The sequence below is a fragment of the Myotis davidii genome, unplaced genomic scaffold (genome assembly GCF_000327345.1).
Source record: "Myotis davidii unplaced genomic scaffold, ASM32734v1 scaffold125, whole genome shotgun sequence".
NCBI classification, from domain to species: domain Eukaryota; kingdom Metazoa; phylum Chordata; class Mammalia; order Chiroptera; family Vespertilionidae; genus Myotis; species Myotis davidii.
In genome coordinates, this window is record NW_006299390.1 from 139,264 (window position 1) to 161,456 (window position 22,193).

The 22,193-nt window shown below is 35.5% G+C and overlaps 1 protein-coding gene across 5 annotated transcripts in view; it reads left to right on the forward strand.

The window, feature by feature from the left end:
- The window catches only part of PNPLA8 (patatin like phospholipase domain containing 8), a 27,084-nt gene extending 7,497 nt beyond the window's left edge, over window positions 1–19,587 (forward strand). For 2 of the 5 annotated variants that reach the window (XM_015571240.1, XM_006774855.2), the window contains exons 2-10: window positions 1,588–2,590; window positions 2,739–2,888; window positions 5,926–6,077; window positions 8,897–8,991; window positions 10,594–10,765; window positions 13,802–13,859; window positions 14,551–14,745; window positions 16,960–17,155; window positions 18,582–19,587. In XM_015571240.1, the coding sequence (XP_015426726.1) occupies window positions 1,832–2,590; window positions 2,739–2,888; window positions 5,926–6,077; window positions 8,897–8,991; window positions 10,594–10,765; window positions 13,802–13,859; window positions 14,551–14,745; window positions 16,960–17,155; window positions 18,582–18,856 (2,052 nt within the window). In that variant the 5' untranslated portion in view covers window positions 1,588–1,831 and the 3' untranslated portion in view covers window positions 18,857–19,587. Of the gene's footprint in view, window positions 1–1,453; window positions 2,591–2,738; window positions 2,889–5,925; window positions 6,078–8,896; window positions 8,992–10,593; window positions 10,766–13,801; window positions 13,860–14,550; window positions 14,746–16,959; window positions 17,156–18,581 lie in introns of all 5 variants that reach the window. The other 3 variants (XM_006774853.2, XM_006774854.2, XM_015571241.1) reach the window with 2 other exon arrangements.
- The last annotated feature ends 2,606 nt before the right edge of the window (window positions 19,588–22,193 follow it).

Below are 22,193 nucleotides of genomic sequence, written 5' to 3' on the forward strand. Positions count from 1 at the left end.
CTGCCCCTTCCCAGGCCTAACACCTCAGGCCGAGGCGTCCTGCCTGGGCAGCGGGGACCCGCAGCGGCAGCGGCCCTGTGATCGTGGGCTCCGCTTTAGTCCCTAGCTCCCGGGACTTCCAGATTTGACCCTGCCCAGCTCCCATCGCTGGCTCCACCCCTACTTCCTGCTCTCACTGGCCAGGGCAGCAAAGGCGCCTGATTCTCTGATCATGGCTGGGGGGCAGGGCAAAGGCTGCCCTGGGGGCTCTTAGCACCCCCCTGGGTTTCCCATCACTGTCAGTGGCAGGGGGCTTCTTCCTGCTTTCCCTTTCGCCTCCCTGCATGTGACTACATATGCAAATTAACCGCCAACTTGTTGGCAGTTAACTGCCAATCTTAGTTGGCAGTTAATTTGCATATAGCCCTGATTAGCCAATGAAAAGGGTATCGTCGTACGCCAATTACCATTTTTGTCTTTTATTAGTGTAGATAGTAAAATTCTATCCCTAGCTCTGTACTAAAGTTCCTTAGTATCCTGTTTGTCTTTACGGTCTCAACATCTAGCAACTTGTAGTATAAATTAAATATTCTATAAATGATTTGCGATGAATGAATTATAAGACCTGCTTCTTGTCTTCAAAGAATGTAAAGTCTGGCATCACATAAATCTGTCAACACTTTAACAATAAGGAAGAAAAACAGCATTGTATCTAAATTAGCATATTCAATTAAGTATTGTAGAAAAACTTACCTTTGGCCTTAGCCTGTTTGGCTCAGCAGATAGAGAATCAGCCTGTGGACCAAAGGGTCCCGAGTTTGATTCCGGTCAAAGGCACGTGCCTTGGTTGCAGACTCCTCCCAGCCAGGGACCTGGTCAGGGTTTGTGCAGGAGGCAACCAATCAATGTGTTTCTCACACATCGATGTTTCTCTCTGTCTTTCCCTCTCTTTCCACTCTCCCTAAAAATCAATGGAAAAATATCCTCGGGTGAGGATTAACAAGAAACAAAATTAAGCTGGCTGGCATGCCTCAGCCTATGAATCAGGAGGTCAGGGTTCAGTTCCCAGGTAGAGCACATGCCCGAGTTGCTGGCTAGATCCCGAGTGCAAAAGGCAACTGATCAATGATTCTCTCTCATCATTGATGTTTCTATGTCTCTCTCCCTCTCTCTTCCTCTCTGAAGTCAATTATAAAAAAATATTTAATAAATAAAATAAAAACTTACCTTTGGATAGCTTCTCTAAATTAGTGCTCATGAAACAGTCCTACTACTCACTTTCTTTTTTCATTGACTTCTGTACTGAAAGATGAATTCTTTTCTATTAGCTTAAAAGTGAAATCTGTATAATCATAATGGAAATACTCTTTTTTTTTTGAAACAAGTTGCTAAGTTTAGTTCATGTAATGTATTTTTCTTATACCCAATTTCAATTCGCCCTTGAATCCTAATTTTTGTTTTCTTGCCATTTCAGGTAAGACCATGAATTATGGCATTTCTTAAATGAAGCATTCAGGACTGAAGTGACAGTCATAACAGATAGAAAATAAGTGATTTTTAAGTTATGTCTATTAATTTGACTATAGATATATATATTTACCTCCTTAGTAATGCCCGAAGTCTTTATGGGAAGCAGAAAAGCAAGCAACTACATTTCTTGTGCTCACCTAAACATTACTGGAAGATAAGTCTACAAAGAGGTTTTCATACAAGCAAAATAAGATGTAAGTGGACCCAAAGTGAAGCGCATTCTTGCAGTAAGCACTGTTACTCTCCAAGCAACAATGGGTTACATGGAATTTTGAAACTTAGCACTTCTGCTCCCAAAGGACTTACAAAAGTGAGCATTCGTATGTCCCGTATAAAAAGTACTTTGAACTCTGTTTCAAAGGCTGTTTTTGGAAATCAGAATGAAATGATCTCACGTTTAGCTCAATTTAAGCCAAGTTCTGAAATATTAAGAAAAGTATCAGATGGTGGTTGGTTAAAACAGAAAAACGTTACACAAACCATCAAATCTCTGAAAAACTATAGTGACAAATCAGAAAAGAGTTCTGTTTTAGAAAAGCAAAGTCACGTTATAGATAAAGATAAAGATAGTGGTAAACAAAGCCCTTTACCTTACACAAATAGTATAACCACGAAATTTGGAGAGTCATTCTACTTTTTATCCAATCATATTAATTCATACTTCAAACGTGTTGAGAAAATGTCTCAAAAAAAGGAAAACAAAGATTTCCAGGACAAGTCAAAGCTTGAAGATAAAAAGGGTGAAGAAGGGAAGTCCACATCTGCAACTCCCGGTGTGCTGACTGACAAGAAGCGAGGCTCAGAAGCCTCTTCAGATACTGTGGACAAGCCCCAAAGCCCCAGCGGGACACCGGATGTCCTTCCAGTTTCTACCAAAAAAAGTATTGCTAATTTTCTTTCTTATCCTACTGAAGGCGTACAAGCTTTAGTAGGTGGCTATATTGGTGGACTTGTCCCCAAATTCAAGTATGAGTCAAAGAGTCAGTCAGAAGAACAGGAGGAAGCCCCCAAAGCGGAGCAGGCTGACAGCAACGATAAAAATGCACTGGAGAAAAAGCATTTAATTCTTCAGAGAGAAAAGGCAAGTTGTTATTCATGGTGGTTTTAAGTTTTAATTTTTGTTAAATTGATGTTTTATTTTCTAATAGGACCTTAGAAACTTTAACCATTTGTTAGTACTACTAGAGCAGTTTCATTTTATAATCATATATTTAAATATGTCTCTGTAGATTATAGCAAGAGTGAGTATTGATAACAGAACCCGGGCATTAGTTCAGGCATTAAGAAGAACAACTGACCCAAAACTCTGCATTAATAGGATTGAAGAACTGACTTTTCATCTTCTAGAATTTCCTGAAGGAAAAGGAGTGGCTGTCAAGGTAATTTTAATTTATTTACTCTGGTTTTGTTTTGGAATAAAAATACTAATAAACCTTCTAATTATTTACTTAAATATTTTTGTGGTTTTTATCATACATTTGATCTGTAATATCCAGTAATTGCCCCATTTTTTCTATGATATACGTAATCCTAAATGCTCCCTTTTATATAAACTATGCTATTGGTACTGATATCTATACTTTGAGATTAAACATTTTAAAATGGGAGATAAATCTCAGTGTGTTAGCTTCTCTTTGCCTCAGTTTTGTCAAATATAAAATAGTCCAAAGAATTTATACCCATTTAAATAGTCTGTTTTCAGAGAAGTACTATAAAATATGAATGATGTGTCTGGGCTGAGTCTCTGTACATCTGCACTACTAGAACTATTTGTAATATTTAACAAACAATTTGAAAACAATGAATAGATGATGTTGACATTTCATTGGAGATCTGTAGTGCTTATTTTTAACTTGCCATTCAGAAAATAGTATGTATTTCTTAGAGTTCTGAAAGCTAGAAGTTCAAGATCAGGGTGCTAGCATGATCACCTGGTGAGGACCCTCCTCCTGGTTAATAGCTGGTGCCTTCTCACTGTGTCCTTGTGTTCTGGAAGGGGCAAGGGATCTCTGTGAGACCTCGTTTATAAGGGCACTAATCCCATTCATGAGAGCTCCGCTCTCATAACCTGAGCACCTCCCAAAGGCTCCACCTCCTAATAATACCATCTTCAGGGATAAGGATTTCAACATGAATTTTAAGAGGACATAAATATTCAGATTGCTTTGGTCTTACACATTCAGTGTCAGTGTCTTACACATTTTTCATTTGATTTTTAAAACATCAATTGCTATGTCTATGGTGTTTGGGGATGGTAATTTTGTTGTTACTTTAATTTATTTTATGTATTTGTTACTGATTTCAGAGAGAGGAAGGGAGAGGCAGAGAGAGATAGAAACATCAATGAAGAAAGAAAATCATCCATCAGTTGCCTCCTACATGCCCCCTTCTGGGGAAAGATTGGGGACCGAGCCCAAAACCCAGGCATGTGCCCTGACCCAGAATATAACTGTGACCTCCTGGTTTATGGGTCGAGGCTCAAGCACTGAGCCACACCGATCAGGCTGTTATTTATTTTAATATATTTTGTTGGTAGTTATATCAGGATCAGCTCTTGGTCTTCGATCATTTCGTACTGGTTTCACATACCATATATTTTTCTGGATGCTGGACTGTGAATTTTAAAAAATTGCTTAGGATCTAGATTACATCAAGTGATTTCTTTTTCCAGAGACAGTTTACTTATTTCTCTGCTTGAAGCATAAAGTGGGGGTACTGATGACCTCAATTGAATTTGGGTCAGAGCTGGGTCAAGGCTGCATCACAATTTGGTGAAACCTCTAGTTTGCCCTCTTTTTAGGGAGTATTTCTCTAGGGCTTGCAGCTGAGAGCCCGATGTGTTCACTATTACTACCCTCCTAAAATCTCGAGTGCAAAAAATGGTACTCTCATCTTCCAGAGTTTTTCAACTTTAACTTCCCATGACACATAATGAAGGAATTTACCTTAAGGTGAAACCAGCTTTGTGGTTGAGGCCCCTCAAGTCCTCAGTTTTGTGGCTCCAAACCTGCGCGACTCTAAGAGATGGACTGTTTCTTTGTCCTCCATTGTGGCCCTCTTTTTGAACCAAACTCAGTTTTTCAATCTTCACTTTCTTCTCCAACTCAGCAAATACTTCAAGGGAAAACAAGCTATAGTTTATGAACTCACTTTCCAGCAATTATTCCTTCTCCAGAATCTTACCCCTCCTGTTCTTATTGCTTCTGCAGCTCTTCAGTACATTTAAACAGATGACTTTTTTTAATCAAACTTTTTAGTTCTTACAGAGAGACTGTTCTACCCTAACTGGATTGGAAATTAACATAGTCATGCTCCACCATTGCTCAGGTTCCTCTAGTGCAGTGGTCGGCAAACTGCGGCTCGGGCCTTTAAGCCAAAATAAATAAAGCAAAAAAATTGAAAAAAAATAGAACAATAGTATGTATCTTAGATATGATTTATTATAAAAAAGAAACAAAATGAATGCTACATTGGGAAGTTATTTGATTTACTGGAGTTTACACAGCACAAGTGTAGCTGCCACTCAACTTATTCCTTTAAACTTTAAATCTGGGGTACTGACCAGGTAAAATACTTCAGTGCACAGAACCTAGAGCAGGGGTCCTCAAACTACGGCCCGCGGGCCACCTGCGGCCCGCCGAAAACACTTATCCGGCCCGCCGGGTGTTTTTGCCACCGTTGTGTGCATAGGAATTTGTTCATAGTTTTTTTTAAACTATAGTCCGGCCCTCCAACGATCTGAGGGACAGTGAACTGGCCCCTTGTTTAAAAAGTTTGAGGACCCCTGACCTAGAGCGTCTTTGAGAAACTCAACATAGCACCCTAGGATTTAAGTTCTTCCCTCTGATCAACAGTATGAAGTTGAATGCTTAAAATCTTGAATTCCCAGGTTTGTTTTAATTTAATTTCTTAATTGTAATGGTCAGCTTTTGCCTTCTACCTTATTTTTATTTATATATTTCATTGTGAGGTACCCTTGTGTCCCATGTGCAGTGTACACGAGATTTTTTTTTCCTTTTAATAGCAAGTTTAATAATTACTATGAAGCAGTTTCATCTTAACTTTGGAATTTATACAAAATATTGTATAAAATTTATAATAATCTTTTGTTGTAACATTAATAGTTTATAAATTTGTGTAAAGCAAATTACATTTTCTCTAATTCTTAAGGATTCCATTTTTTAAAAGAAATATTTGGATTTAGGTTAATTTTTTACCTAGATATTAGGACAGATATATTCTAGATAGTAATTGACATTAAAATGTCAAAAATTAATGTATCATTTAAGATTACTTAGAAAATAATAAACACTTGCACCTTGATTGTGGAGGTCTACACATGTTGGTTAAAAATAGTCATACATTTTCACATTTGATTTCACAAAAGCAACAAAAAGTCTTTTTTTCTCAATCCAGGAGAAAATTATTCCATATTTATTACGATTGCGACAAATTAAGGATGAAACTCTTCAGGCTGCAGTTAGAGAAATTTTGGCTTTAATTGGCTATGTGGATCCTGTGAAAGGAAGAGGAATCCGAATTCTCACAATTGACGGTGGAGGAACAAGGTAAGAATAGAAAAATGATTTTAAAAACTATAGCTCCAACCTGGCTGTTGTTGCTCACTGGATAGAGCTTTGGCCTGTGCACCAAAGGGTCAGGGGTCAATGTACCTGGTCAAGGTCATGTACCTAGGTTGCAGGTTCAATCCCTGGCCCTGGTCAGGGTGAGTGTGGGAAGCACCTAGTCGATGTGTCCCTCTCACATTGATGTTTCCCTCTCTGTCCCCCTTCTACTCTCTGAAATTCAATGGGAAAAAAAATCCTCATTTGAGGATCAACAAAAAAATAACACAAAAAAACTATAGTTCCAATTCAGTCATAGTAATTTTTTTAAACTAATTTGGTATAATTATATCATTACAAAATCAAATTTTTTAAATAAAAGATGAAGTAGGTTTTTTAAATTTACTTCTTTATCAATCTCAAAGCTTCTTTAACATACCTGAATTTCTTTAACCTAGTATTTATATTTTATTTGGTCTTTCAGACATTTTAGGTAGTTTAGGACAGTTTATCAACCAAGATTCTCTTAAAATCTTGGCAGTGTTTTATGTTTGCTTTCTTATATTTGTCTTCCCATACGTCAACTAGTCATTTGGTAAAGTAATGTTTATAAAAGAATTTTTTAAAAATAAATTTTTATTGATTTCAGAGAGGAAGGGAGAAATAAAAAACATCAATGATGAAAAAGAATCATTGAACGGCTCCCTCCTGCATGCCCACATTGGGGATCCAGCCTGCAACACGGGCATATACCTTGACCGGGAATAGAAGCATGACCTCCTGCCTGGTTCATAGGTTGACACTCAGTCACTGAGCGACACCACTGGGCTAAATATAGCATTTTTAAATAGTTTCTCCTCATTATACAAGTAAAACTTAGGAGAAAAATGTATAAACAAATCATAGCTCAGAATTTCAAGATTATTTTTAATATTTTTATTAATATTTTTCTATGATATATATACGTTTTATTTCATTTTTATAAATAATGGAGGTCACATTATTAAATATATTTTTCTTCAGCATTATCTTTAATTCTTCATGCCTCACCTTGAATTCATAATGTGTATCTCTTATAAGCCATCTTATGTACTCGTATTACTCTTCAAATCCACATTACTTCTTGCAATTAAAAAAAAATCAACATTTTTGGTTTTTTACTTGAATCTTACAATATTTTCTGGTGGGTGACTTTTCACAGTATCAAAACACAATTTGGCACTCCAAATTTTATTTTGTGGTGTCTGGCTACCATTGTGTTCCAGGACTTCTCTACCTCACACCTTGTGTTGGGATTATAATGCTTAATTATTTCTGTATATTCTCCTAGTATTAAGAATTATCCGCATTCTAGAGAGCATTGTGCTAAGTGAAATAAATCAGACAAAGACAAATACCATATGATTTCAATTACATGTGGAATCTAAAAAACTCAATGAACACACAAAACAAACTGATGGTTGCTGAATGGGAGGTGGTTAGGGGAATGGGTGAAAAGGTAAAAGGATTTACAAGTACATATTGGTAGTTACAAAATAGTCACAGGGATGTAAAATACAGCATAGGAAATATAGTAAAAAATATTGTAATAAGCCCTAACCGGTTTGGCTCGGTGGATGGAGCGTTGGCCTGCGGACTCGAGGGTCCCAGGTTCAATTCTGGTCACGGGCATGTACCTTGGTTGCGGGCACATCCCCAGTGGGGAATGTGCAGGAGACAGCTGATGGATGTCTCTCTCTCTCATTGATGTTTCTAGCTCTCTATCCCTTTCCCTTCCTCTCTGTAAAAAATCAATAAAATATATTTTTAAAAAAATATTGTAATAACTATGGTGTCAGGTTACCAGATTTATCAGGGTGAGCACTTTGTAAGTTACATAATATCTAATCACTGTTTTTACACGGGACACTAACATAATATTGTACATCAACTATAATTGAAGAATAAATTTTTTAAAATAAAAAAATTATCAACTTGTTACTTCATCCTGAATTCGCCTACACTTCCTAGACTATTTCATCTTTCATATTCATTATGAAGCTATTTGCCACCTTTGGCAAGAATCCAGAAATGAATAAAGTCAGTAGCATAAAATTAATACATCCTTAATGTAGAGTATTGTCCTAATATTATTAAGTTTTAAAAAATGAATAAAAGCTTAAAAAATAAGACAAAATATATAAAACAAAGCCATATAGAAGCATCAGTGACCAGCTACATTGGTGAGAGAAGAAACCAATATATGGCTTCCCAAACTGGTGAGTGGAGGCTTTAAGTATTTTCCCAGTTGGGGTATATATTTTTAATCTTACATTGGCATATCTTTGTAGTATAGATACTAGTATAAATTTAAAGACGTGCAGCTATAGCACAGGTTTTGTACCATTACTTAGCTATTGGATATTCAGCCCTGGCCAGTGTGGCTCAGTTGGTTGGAGCATCCTCCCAAACACGAAATGGCGGTGGGTTTGATTCCTGGTCAGGGCACATGCCTGGGTTTCAGGTTCAATCCCCGGTCCAAGCATGTGTGGGAGGCAACCAATCGGTGTTTCTCTCTCACATCGATGTTTTTTTTCTCTCTCCCTTCCTCTTGCAACGTCAATGAAAGCGTATCCTCGGGTGAGGATTTTTTAAAAAAAAAGGAAATATCAGATACTCAAAAGTTACCTTAAAAACTTAAGCAACTTTTACTGATGCTAAATTATATTATTAGTTTTCAAGTTTGCATATAAGCTAGAAATGCCATTTTTAGGATTGTTTTGTTCAATAACTTAGCTTTCCTTGAAACATGAATTCTCATTTTGTCTTTATCTTTTCTGTAGGGGTTTGGTTGCTCTTCAGACACTGAGAAAATTAGTTGAGCTTACTCAGAAGCCAGTTCACCAGCTGTTTGATTACATCTGTGGTGTAAGCACAGGTAATTATCGTTATGGGAATGCTACATCCCCAGCAGCACATTAAGAAAAAGAACATTAAGCACTTATATTCAAGATCATTCTTTGAAATAATGGGTATTAATTTCATGTTTTGACAAATAATCCTTTGGTTTACCTAATTAACTTTTAAAAATATTTATTGGGAATAAATTAACATTAAAAGAATAGTTTGTACTGCGTTGCCTAATATTTTTTAGAAAGTCACAGTGACCAGTTATGAATTATGAATTATTGCCTTATGGTATAGTCACCTTCAGTGATGAAATGTAAGGAAAGTAGGTACTTAAGTTGTACTTGAACCAATAGAATATTAAAATGGATAAGATTGTACTTAGTTGTGAGAAGTGTCCCTCTGTGAGGCACTATTCTTAGTAGGTGGGTGCTCATGAAAGAATTTTAAGTCACAGAGATTTACTCATGGCATAGAATATCAGTTTATGAAATATGTACATTTCTGTTTTAACCACAATATATCTTTTCCATTGTTTTCTAGTTTATGTTAAACTTAATTTATAATACAGTACTTTTTTCCATTTTGTATATTCTAATGTAGAAATTTTGTTTCATAATTTCTGAAAAGTTAATAAATTTATACTTAATTCAAGGGTAACGTACTTACCAGTTCGATAAAATTCAGTTTTTTAAATGTCTGCTCATCTTCATAGTAGTTCTGCTTAAGAGGAAAGGAACTTAAATTTTTGGCAAGTTATTTCTTATGTTAATTACAACTTTTCCACAAATTGAAAAATAGCAATTTCTATTATATATTTATGCCATACAGTGCATGCTATTTTACCTTTATTAGAATAAGACTTTTACTGTAATAAAACATATAAAATATTTAAAACACATTATGATAATAATTTTCTGGGTTTTTTTTGTTTTGTTTTGTGTTTTTTCTTTCTTTGCAATCTCAAAGTAAGCAGTGATGCTATACAGGTCTTTGCTTTCCCCCCACCCTCTTCCCATTCCCTTAACCTTTCTCCAGTTTCTTGTTAGTTCAGGATTAGGATAATTATGTACACTAGGTGGCAGTGTGTCCTACCAATTGCCGCTAGGATATGAAATCTGCTGTTTAAAAGGACATCCCAGAGACCTAATTTCTTTAATTACATTGGTTCGCAGGACCAATCTGAAGAAGCAGTTTTTTAATGAATTGGTAAATTGTTAAATATACTGTATTCTGTGACCAAAACTAAGGAATTTATTAAGGTTAGAAAGGATATTCTCTACCACAACATCTTAGTTATATATCTTAATTAATGTAATGTAAAATAACACATTTTTATATGTTTTTAAATTGTCATTATCATCATTGGTTGCCATTTATGTATCTTTATTGAGGCCTAGTAAATAAATCCCTTTACATCTGTAATTCTAATATAAGAACTTTATAAATTTTAGTTGTTGTAATTACCCTTATTTTTTAGATGAAAAAAATAGGACTCTGATAGGTTAAGTAGTTTGTCCCAGGTGACACAGTTTGAAAGTATCAAAGGCAGAGTTTTAAACCAAGTCTGTGATTCAGAATATCTTATAGTATTATATCAACACTGACAAAAACAAAAGATTTTTTCTTTCAGGTGCTATATTAGCATTCATGCTGGGATTCTTTCATATGCCCCTGGATGAATGTGAAGAACTTTATCGAAAATTAGGAACAGATGTGTTTTCACAAAATGTCATTGTTGGAACAGTCAAAATGAGTTGGAGCCATGCATTTTATGACAGTCAAACATGGGAAAATATTCTTAAGTAAGTTTTAATTATTCTTTTTAAAAAACATTTTGCTGATCTAGGTAACATGTACATATTAATTTGAAAAAATGCTGAAAAATATAAAATTAAATTATTGATCCTACTAGTTAGATATAATCACTCTTAGTATTTTGGCGAATCTATTCTAATCACTATTTTCTTGGGTTCATGCATGTGAGATTTTCATGTAAAAGTAGCAATTGCCTTTTTAAAATTTGAGACTATATTGTATATACACCATGTTTTGCATCCTATTGTTTTTACTTACCACATTAGTCTTTCTCCAGAGTCATTAACAGATATTCTTTTAAAATATTAATTTTTAAACATTTTTTCCCAAAACACAACAAAGCATTATACTCACTTTCCAAAAATAAAAGCCCCAGTGCAAAAGTACTTATCAAGCCTCCATTTTATTTATTTATTTATTTATTTATTTAAATTAAAGGCGAATTGACAGAAATACACCATAAATTCTTTTTGACACTCACCAAAATTGTTACCTGGTAAACCGGCATTTTGTAACGAAGTACAGAAAGCGTGGTAATATTAAATCACAGAGAACTAGAGAAAAATACTATGGCAAACTATAATGGACATGATATCCATAAAAAATTTTCCCAGTCCTTTTTATAATGTACAGTACAATTGCTAAATGGCAAACAAGTGTAGCATAGAAGTAAAAGCAAAAACAAACAAACCATAGAAAGAAAGCCACAAGTCTAAAATGGTTAGTTAACAGTTCAGACTTCATAATCAAATCCATCATTGGGTTCATTAAAACAAATCCTCCTACACTTTGCTGTGTATGATTCAACTTTTACCTTACATGAACCAAGTTTAAAATTAGTAGTAGAGATTGTAAAAATTAAAAGCTTTTGCTAATGGTATGCCTGCTGATGTTCAGTTGACCAAAGCCACTCTAACTCAGGGTTATGTGCAAAGGAACTATATACAGGGATATAGATACCGGGAAGTGTGATTCATTGGGGAGCATTATTATTATAATCTGCCACACCTACTCTCTGGACTTTTTCTTTTTTTCTCTCATTGTTTATTTTTATCAGTGTTTTCTGTGATAATTTTATTTTATTTTAGGGACATTTTTAATTATAGCATCAGTAAAATCTAGAAATGTTGAAACTTTTTTTGTGTTTTATCTCTGTCAAATAAACAATGTTCCTGACTTTATTTTTGAATTTCTATTTATAACTTAATTCACCAAGCATTTCAGTTCAGTTAATAAATCAAGTTCTAAACAAAAAGCAAATGCGAATTTTGCTTAAACTGTGAAAGCAGCTTCTAGAGTTCTATGAAAAGATAAAATGAAATACAGTGGGGCCTTGACTTATGAGTTTAATTTGTTCCGTGACGGAGCTTGTAACTCAAATTACTCGTATGTCAAATCAAAAAGTGAACAAGTGAGACACGTGATGCTGGGCTGATGTTGTGGCGTTCACTGTGACATTCACTACGCCAACTAGCGGTGGGATATCTGAAGCTGGCTCGTAACCCGAATTTTAGCTCGCAACTCAAAGCAAAAAATCGGCCGAGAGACGGCTCGTATCTCGAAAAACTCGTTAGTCAGGACACTCGTAAGTCAAGGACCCACTGTATCTGTAGAAGGATAAAATTAAATTGATCTTCATGCAGAAGATCATAGGTCAAGTTGAGAAAGACAAAGATCTTGTCTGTTTTAGAAAGTATTTTACTTTGATATTTTTAAAAGATTGTGAAGGGTAGGTCACTACCTAATTTGTAAATACTACCCTTAGGTGAATTCACTAACATTCTAGTTGAAAAATATGAGTATCTTTTGAGAAAAATGTATTTGTCTTAAGGAGGCAGGTTGGTAAAAAAAACATAGTTTTTATATTCAACTAGAGGCCTGGTACACAAAATTCATGTGCGGGTATGGTCCCTAGGCCTGACCTGCAATCAGGGCCATCTTCCCCAGCTTCCTGCAGTTGGACTCACCCCTCTCCCCCATCCACCCCTGGTTTCCCCATCACCATCAGGAGATAGGTGCCTGACGGCTGAGGGAAGGGACCGAGAGGTAGGCTGTTCCCGCCCGCTCCCTGGCCCCGCCCCTGCCTCAGGTGGCCATCAGGGATCGGAGCCTGCTGGCTGGGGAAAGGGACCAAGAGATGGTCAGTGAGCCTCATAGTGACTGGTCCAGCGGTCATTCTGGTCATTCTGCTGTTAGGGTCAATTTGCATATTATCCTTTTATTATATTGGATACAGGGGAAAAACATTTTTTTTAAAATACATTTTGATTTTTTACAGAGAGGAAGGGAGAGAGATAGAGAGTTAGAAACATCGATGAGAGAGAAACATCAATCAGTCCACAGGCTGATGCTCTATCCACTGAGCCAAACTGGTTTCGGCAAGGAAAAAGATAATTTTTAAGCCAGGAAATAATCTGCACTGAAATAAAATTCCCCTATAATGAACTTGTAAAAATTGCTGCCCAAAGCACAATTTCTGTAATGTTGCAGTAATTCAAATGCCAACTCAGATGACTTAACAAATATTTTTTGTGGGGTGACATTGACTCTGTATTGCTAGTACAAGTTTAAAGGCTGACTGTCCTGGTCTGGGTTTTGGACTACTCTGTAATTAGCCTACCCATTCTACAGTCCAGTCTCAGCACAGCAGCTTTATTTTGTCAGGAGGACTCTGAAAACAACAAATTGATTCTGCCTCTGTGCCTTTCCCCTCTTAGGTCCTGACTTTGAATGTGTTACTTGCCACGTTTTGGAGTCCTTTTCAAGCTACACCTCCATGCATCTTTCCCAGATACTACAGTAGATACTTGTAGTTTGAGTAATAAATTAAATACTAACCACATATTGTTTCATATACATTAATTGGATGATAAGCCTCCTAGAAGAGATTCATATACTTTTTTAAAAATTTGGTTCCTCATAGCACTTCAATAAAGCCATGAGCAAACAGTGATTGCATAACATATATTCCCTAATGTTAGGAGATAATTTTGATATAATTTATTTCTTCTCCTTTAATAAAGGGATAAAATGGGTTCTTCACTAATGATTGAAACAGCAAGAGACCCCACATGTCCTAAGGTAAGTTTCAAGTATATAACACCTGGTTGGAATTGAAGGTTAGGTGAAAATAATTACGCTGAAGGCCCTTTACTAAAGGAAAAATTTCTTAGGAACCTCTTTTTAAGGATTATATTGTTCCTTATATATTGAGTAATTCTATGAAGATGTGGGATGTGATCATTAGACTTTTTCTGTATATAGTAAAAGTACAACAAAAGTTTAAGAACATGAAAAACCGAGACTAAAGATAAGACTTATAAGGGTTAATCAAATCCCCAGTGACTTAAGAAAAATTGTGTCATTTTCTCTCCTAGATTTTTAAAAAGAAATATATATATGTATCTTAGATATATATTTTATACAAATGAAATCCCAATTTTCAAAATGTAGTTGTTACTAGAATAAGTCTCAGCATGGCTTCTCTTTTGATTTTATTTGAAACACAGTGATCTGAGTATTGCTTAAGTTCCCTGTTCTTTGATAATACTTACTTGATTAAAGAGTAGGATTTCTGCACCTAGGAATTCCATGCAGTTTGTATTTATTTTTGAATAACAAGCTGAAACCATGAAAAATCAAATACAGCTCCCTCTAGTGTTCTTTCACTCTTGCTTATTTATATTTTCTTTCATTTCAAATAATATTTAATTTTTACAAATTCCAGATATTGCTGCTTACAGTGGATATTATTCACTTTTTAATTTACTAGGTTGCTGCAGTAAGTACCATAGTAAACAGAGGGGTCATACCAAAAGCTTTTGTGTTCAGAAACTATGGTCATTTTCCTGGAATCAACTCTCACTATTTGGGAGGCTGTCAGTACAAAATGTGGCAAGCCATTAGAGCCTCGTCAGCTGCCCCCGGCTACTTTGCAGAGTATGCATTGGGAAGTGATCTTCATCAGGTAAGTTGAGCCTATGGCCTATCTTGTAAACCTGTACATGACTAAAAGGAATTGGCACTTACTACATGTCACTGACCTTACAGAGGCATCCACCAAGGAGACTTTCTTCTTCATGTCTCCATGTGGCAGAAGGTGTGCAGTAGAAGCTATTTTTAATTGTTGGTTTTTCTTTAACAAGCTGCTTGGCTTGAAGAGCATATTTTAGGAAAGATTTTTTTTTCTCTCAGTATTTCATATAAAGTGATTGACATAGCTAATTATGATAGTTTCATTGTTAGAAAAAATGAAGTAGTACATCTGATTGGCTTTCTAAGTGTGTTAAAAATTACAAATGAAGCCCAGTCCCTGGAAATGCAGAATCCAATCTGTTTGACAGTTTGGGTGATTTTTTAAAATAACTTTCGTTTCAGTTATCATTGACATATATTAGTTTCAGGCGTAAAAGTAATTTCGTAATTTATATATAGACAACTACATAATTTACAAAATGATACCCTGATAAGTCTAAAATCCATTTGACACCATACATAGTCATGTAATATTATTGACTCTATTCCCTACGCTATACCTTACATTTAGTGGTCATATTTTGAAAGAGAGGATATAATAATATATTAATAAACACTTAAATTAGCTATGTTCCAGACGCTTATATAGTTCTTTGCATGTATTATCTCATTTAACCATCACTGCTTATGAAATAGAGTTAGTTCCATTTTACAAATTAAAAATTTGTATCTCAATAAAGGGTAAGAATCGACTAGGATCACAACCGTTAAGTGACAAGATGCTTTCAATAATTATACTGTTTTAAAATTTAGGACTAAATGATATATAAAGTTGAATATTATTTCTGTTTCTCATAATTAATTACTTTTCTATTATATAGACTCATTTACTTACCATAAATTTTTTTCTCTGAAGTTTTTCCCACTATGGAAATTTTAACTTATAACTTATACTAAGTATTAAGGCAATAAAAGTTTTGAGCTGATACTTCTGAAATATATATATTTTTATATATGCTTAATTTTTTATATGATATCCCACTTAATATTAGTCTCATTTGATCCAGTCTGTAGCCTTTCCTCTTTAGTCACAGATGTATGGTATGTTTTCTTTATTTGTTATTCAGATATATGTTAAGAAAAACACTAATATTTTGAAAGAATTTTCAGGTATTATTCAAAATATCATACATAAATTATATAGTAACTATATAATTTTAATTTATATGTGTTAATGTTATAGCATTTTTATCAATTTTATCTTTTCCTATATTTTTATATTAGCTTAAATATATTTTAAAATGTTACTGTCAGCTATCTCACTTTCTATCTTTGTAGTTAAGGGATTACAGTAGAATTTCTTTTGTCTTTGGAGTAAATTCAGACTTTTTTTGTCAAACCAGTCATTGTTGATTATATAAGACACCCTTCTCTCCTTTCTCTTTTTTCTTTTACCCCCACTCAGGACAAAAGGTGCTAGCTATAGAGGTTTTCTCACATTGATTTCAGGCCTTATTGGTCAAAATAAAGTTTTTATTTTAATACTAAGGGCCCGGTGCACGAATTCATGCACCTTGAAAGGAACTGTGGGCCACAAGGCTGCAATGAGCACAGGGGCAGGTCTTGGGCCATTCACCAGGCCCCCGCCCAGCTCCGCCTGCTGTGGCCCTTGGTCCCCTCTCTACCAGCAGCCCTGCTCCCACCGCCACCACTCCCACACACTGCCAGCACCGGCCCCAATCACTCTGCACCATCAGCAGGTGCAAGTGGGGCTGGCTCCATCAGCAGGGGTAATTGGGGCTGGCAGCTGCCACACACACCCGCTGATGGCACCAAGCAATCAGAACCAGCAGCTGCTGCTGCGCCCATCGCCCCTCACGAGCAGGGAGCAGTAGTTTTGAGCAAAATGTGCAAAGCAATCCAAGAAGTTCAAAGAACTTTCATAATAAGAAATGAAAGCTTAATAAGGCCAGTGAGGCCTGTGAGTTTTTGCATGACTTCTTTGTGTCTGTGGTATATAAACTCAATTCACCTTAAAGGAACCTTTTGTTTTTAAGTAATATGTTGTTGAATTTATTATATAATCCAGCTTTTCCTATGAGTAAATTTCAAACTGTTTAAAATATAATTTTTCTTTTCATGTTTGTAAAATAGCATTTCACTTTTAAGAGTTCTGTATTATATGTTCTTAACTCATATTTTTCAGGATGGAGGTTTGCTTCTGAATAACCCTTCAGCCTTAGCAATGCACGAATGTAAATGTCTTTGGCCAGACGTCCCACTAGAGTGTATAGTATCCTTAGGCACTGGACGTTATGAGAGTGATGTGAAAAACACCATGACATCTACAAGCTTGAAAGCCAAACTGTCTAATGTTATCAACAGTGCAACAGATACAGAAGGTTAGTGTTTGCTATTTTAGAGCACTTTAACTTCTAAAATTCAGCTTTTAGTAGAATATGCTCACGCTAACTGCAAGAGTATGTTATGTCTATATTTGTGTAGGCTTAGGAAGCACATGGGAGCAAGTCTTCTGTTTTTATCTCTCCTCACTCATTTCTTCTAAATGACCCTAGAATAGAGGCTGTTCTCTGTGCGGGAGTTAGTGCTACCTTTGCCTACTTAGAGTTGGAAAAGTATCTAAACCTGGATTAGCACAAAGGCTTGGTTGGGGACTATTCTGCCAGTTGCGAAACAGAAAAGAAAAGGAGTCAGATTGGTTCAAATATATACATAACAGTGAGAAAATTAGAATACTTACAGAATTCGATTAGTAATGTGGAGGCAAACTGGAATTAGAATAAGTTCTTCACTCTTCTGCCCCAATAATCTAGTCTTCATATAAAAGCTGAAGTGATTTTTTAAAAACATAAATCATGTTTTTTACCCTGCTCAAAACCCTCCAGGCTTTCTATCACACCTAGAACCAAATCCAGAAATATTATTCACTGAAATTTATAGGCCCTGTAAGACCCAGCTTTTGAATATATCTATTTCCTCCCTTTCCCCTCTCAAAATGTGTCCCTTTTATAAAGTGTAGCTGGCTACACTTTCGTTTTTTCTATTCCCCAAACTTGCTAGATCTCTTTATTATTTTATTTTTAAGTCTTATGTGAAGTCAGTTAAATTTTTACAAAGAATTGTTACCACTTAGCTCCTTGCTTTTGAATCTCACTTTTTCCATATTACCATCTTATTAGTTAAGTCCTTAGCCTATGGGAGGATCTTAAACAACCCACTGAGGACTTTCATCTATTAAATGATAACCCAAGAAAAGCTGATATACTGGATTTTTCACTATGTGGAATTTTATTGTCAAGTCAAAATATCCTTACTGTAAGCAATCTGAGGGGAAAAAAAGAACTGTAATCAGTAAGTTTTATAATACTTAAACACATACTTTGTGCAAACCCTGTGATGGGCTCATTTGAAATTTTTAAGAAACATGAAATGGTGCTTTTATGTATTTATACTCTAGTTTATGAAGAATTTATATGGATATGCACAGGACTTAAAATAGCCAAGACAGTTTTTAAAAAGAACAAAGTTGCCCTAACTGGTTTGGCTCAGTGGATAGAGCGTTGGCCTGGGGACTGGAAGGTCCCAGGTTTGATTCCAGTCAAGGGCATGTACCTTGGTTGCGGGCACATCCCCAGTGGGGGGTGTGCAGGAGGCAGCTGATCAATGTTTCTCTCATCGATGTTTCTGGCTCTGTATCCCTCTCCCTTCCTGTCTGAAAAATCAATAAAATATATTAAAAAATAAATAACATTGGATCACTGTAGAATAACTTCTTAACCACCCTATTGTCTCTGTTTGTTTTAACAGAAGTCCATGTAATGCTTGATGGTCTGTTACCTCCTGACACCTATTTTAGATTCAATCCTGTAATGTGTGAAAACATACCTCTAGATGAAAGTCGCAACGAAAAGCTGGATCAACTGCAGTTGGAAGGGTTGAGATACATAGAAAGAAATGAAGAAAAAATGAACAAACTTGCAAAAATTTTACGTCAAGAAAAAACAACTCTGCAGAAAATTAATGACTGGATAAAATTAAAATCTGACATGTATGAAGGCCTTTCATTCTTTTCAAAATTGTGATGAGTGTGTGCGTATATTCCCATAAATGAAGGCCTGTTCAGAAGATCCACAGACCCAGTGAGAAGTCATAGGGTTCAACATGAGTTAACTTTGAAATACTTATGAATTCTGGGGAATCCTGAAAAAGATGGTGCTTGGACTAGCTTGCACAGCACAGAGGCAGAATTTATAAGGGAATTAGGTTTTTATGATGTTAATAATTAGCTATATTTTAAGAATCTTATTGTGCTAGTTGGTTGTTGTAGATATCGGTGTTATATTGTTTGATGTTTGAAAATATATGCCAAACAACTGAAAAAATATCATACTTGATATTTTTGCTTTAGTCACCATAATCATGTTGAATTTATTTGATCATTGATTTTCTTCCATGTGGAAAAGCTAATTTCTTTTTAAATTTACATCACATGTATTCACGAGCTACATTCTGCTATCCAAATGTTGCCTTTTACTGTAATATCATTTAAACACATACAGAAAAGTGGAATTTTTTCTGTCAAAGTACTTTTACATTGGAAATATGAAAGAACCAGATACAGTTTTCTATTCAAACTTGATTGATTCAAAATCATAGGTGAGATTCCAGTCAATCACTTTTCATCCTTGAAATTTCAAGATAATGCTGTATGTTAACTTTTCTAGCTCTAGCTTATTATTCAATGTCATAAAATTAATTACTTTAATTTACTAAGAAAATATTCTTATTAACAAAAATAAACTATTGAAATAATTTGTTAAAAGGCTAAAGTCATTTTAAGATTATTTATTATTCATAATGTAGTTCCCCATTTCTTTGTAGCATTTGATTATACCTATCAAGAGTATGCTTTAAAAAATAAGTTAGGCCTGCCCTAGCTGGTTTGGCTCAGCAGATAGAGTGTTGACCTGCAGGCTAAAGGGTCCTGGGTTCGATTCCAGTCAAGGGCACATGCCTGGGTTGCAGGCTTGATCCCCAGTAGGGGGCATGCAGGAGGCAGCCAATCAATGATTCTCTCTCATCACTGATGTTTCTATCTCTCCCTCTACCTTCCTCTCTGAAATCAATAAAATATATATTTAAAAAAAATAAGTTAGGCTTGTTTTACTATATTAACTCCTTTAACTGGATTTCACAGAGGTTAATAACATAAACCAACTCAGATCATTGTTTATACCAACCAAATTCATCTTTGTTGTATTATCTATCTGCCTTGTTAATCCTTTTATCATGTTTAGATTTGTCAAGAAAATGGAAAAAAAAAAAAAAGGTAAGTGTTCTTTGCTTTGTATGTATAAACTAAAGCTAAAACCAGTTTCCCAGGTTGTCATGTTGCTCTTTGCTGATTCACAGGATATGGTGTGGTTCAGGGAGTGCTGAGGGGAGCTGAGAGTTTGAATGCTAATCCTGGCTCAAGCTCTAATGCAGAGACCCATTTGTGACCTGGAGGAGGGCAGACAGCTTCTTGGTTTCAGATACGTCATTTGTAAAGTGAGGAAAGCTAGGTATAAAATTTTACTTACTTTTCTTGATGGTAACCTAAAAAAGTAAATTCTGAAAATGCACAAGCAAAAGATAGGAAGAGTTGTGAAAATGAATTTTCAGTCCTACACAAGTAAAATATCTGTTCTTTTTAAAGAAACCTAGAAGAGTCTATCTTAGAAATAAAATGTGATTAAATTCTCCAACTCATCAATTATATAAAAATATAGAGTATAAAAATTGTTTTGTTGCTTAGACCTTCTTGGATGTCTCAGAATTCTTATTTCTGTAATAAATGGCAAGCTGGTGATATTTCAGTTCTGTTTTTGTGCAGATATTATTCTTTATTAATAGTACCTCAGATAGAGTTGTCCCTAGAGGCATATGGGCTGACTGGGATTTCCCCTGGGGGTTATAATTACACTGTGTGTTTCTTCCCCTCCCAAGCCTCATTTTATTCAGGATAAAGCAGATATCAAAGGATCTTCTGAGTGGAGAAGGATGTCACAAAATGTCTGCCTGCAGTCTGAAGGGATAGAGGAGGATCTTACAACTTTGTTTTGGTTGTATGATGGAAGGACTCCCTTTCCGCTCCTGCGCCCTCCCAGCACAGTGCCTGACAACTGCCTCTCCTTTTCACTTACTATCCAGCTGCTAATTACTGAAGTAGCTAGGACCTCTAGAGTTCAAAGATCAAAATTTTACCTAACTTGCTATGCTCTAGAAATAATTCTAGTCACAGTTTCGAATAGTACACAAGTATTAGAGCTAGAAAAACTGAGAAAGACAAATATCACATAATCTCACTTATTTGTGGAATTTAATGAACAAAATGTATTGACCAACAAAATAAGATCCAAAGCATGGAGGCATGGAACAGACTGAGATACCTCGATGTGGGATTGGAGGGACAAGGAGAGTAAACCAAAGAACTCATATACATAGGCCATGGACAATGAGGTAGACCTGGGGGCAGGGGAATGGGGGATAGCTGTAATACTTCAACAATAAAAATATATTTTAAAAATAGTAAAAACTTTAAAAGTACTACTTGAAGCATTTTATTTAAATTACCTATAAAATAATTAAAAACAATGCAATTAACTGATACCTGGGGTGCACACCCAGCTTAAGTGACTGGGAAGACTGAGCCACCAGTCACCTACTACACAAGGCCATGCTACCAATTCCAGGAAACATAACAGCTCTGCCCTAATACATAGAAACAAACACGGAAGCAGCCAAAATGTGTAGACAAAGATACATGTTAACAAATGAAAGATATTGAAGCATGCAGACCACTGGATACAGAGTTCAAGAAATGGTTTTAAGGTTACTCAAGGATCTTAATGAGATCTTCAAATGAATTCATGGGAGCATCAAGGGGTTAGTAAGACTTTCAAGGATCTTAGTGAGAATGTCAGACATGGAAAAGGAGCAGTCAGAAATTAAGCATACACTAACTGAAAGAACTTTACAGGAACTCAACAGAGTAAAGGATTCGAAAAATCAAATCATCGATTTGGAATATGAGGAAGTATGAAAACATCCAATCAAGAGCAAAAAGAAAAAATCCAAAAATATGAAAGTAAGGAGCCTCCGGGACAACTTCAAGTGTACCAACATTCTCATTATGGGGGTGCCAGAAAGAGGACAGAGAGAGCAAGATACTGAAAACCTATTTGAAGAAATAATGACAGAAAACTTACCCCTTCCTGGTGAAGTAGACTTACAGTCCAGGAAGTGCAGAGCCCCAAACAAGAGGAACCCATAGAGGCCCACACCAAGACACATCATAATCAAAATGTCAAGGGTTAAAGACAAAGAGATATTAGACTTAATAAATGAATTTGGCAATGTAGCAGGATACAAAATTAA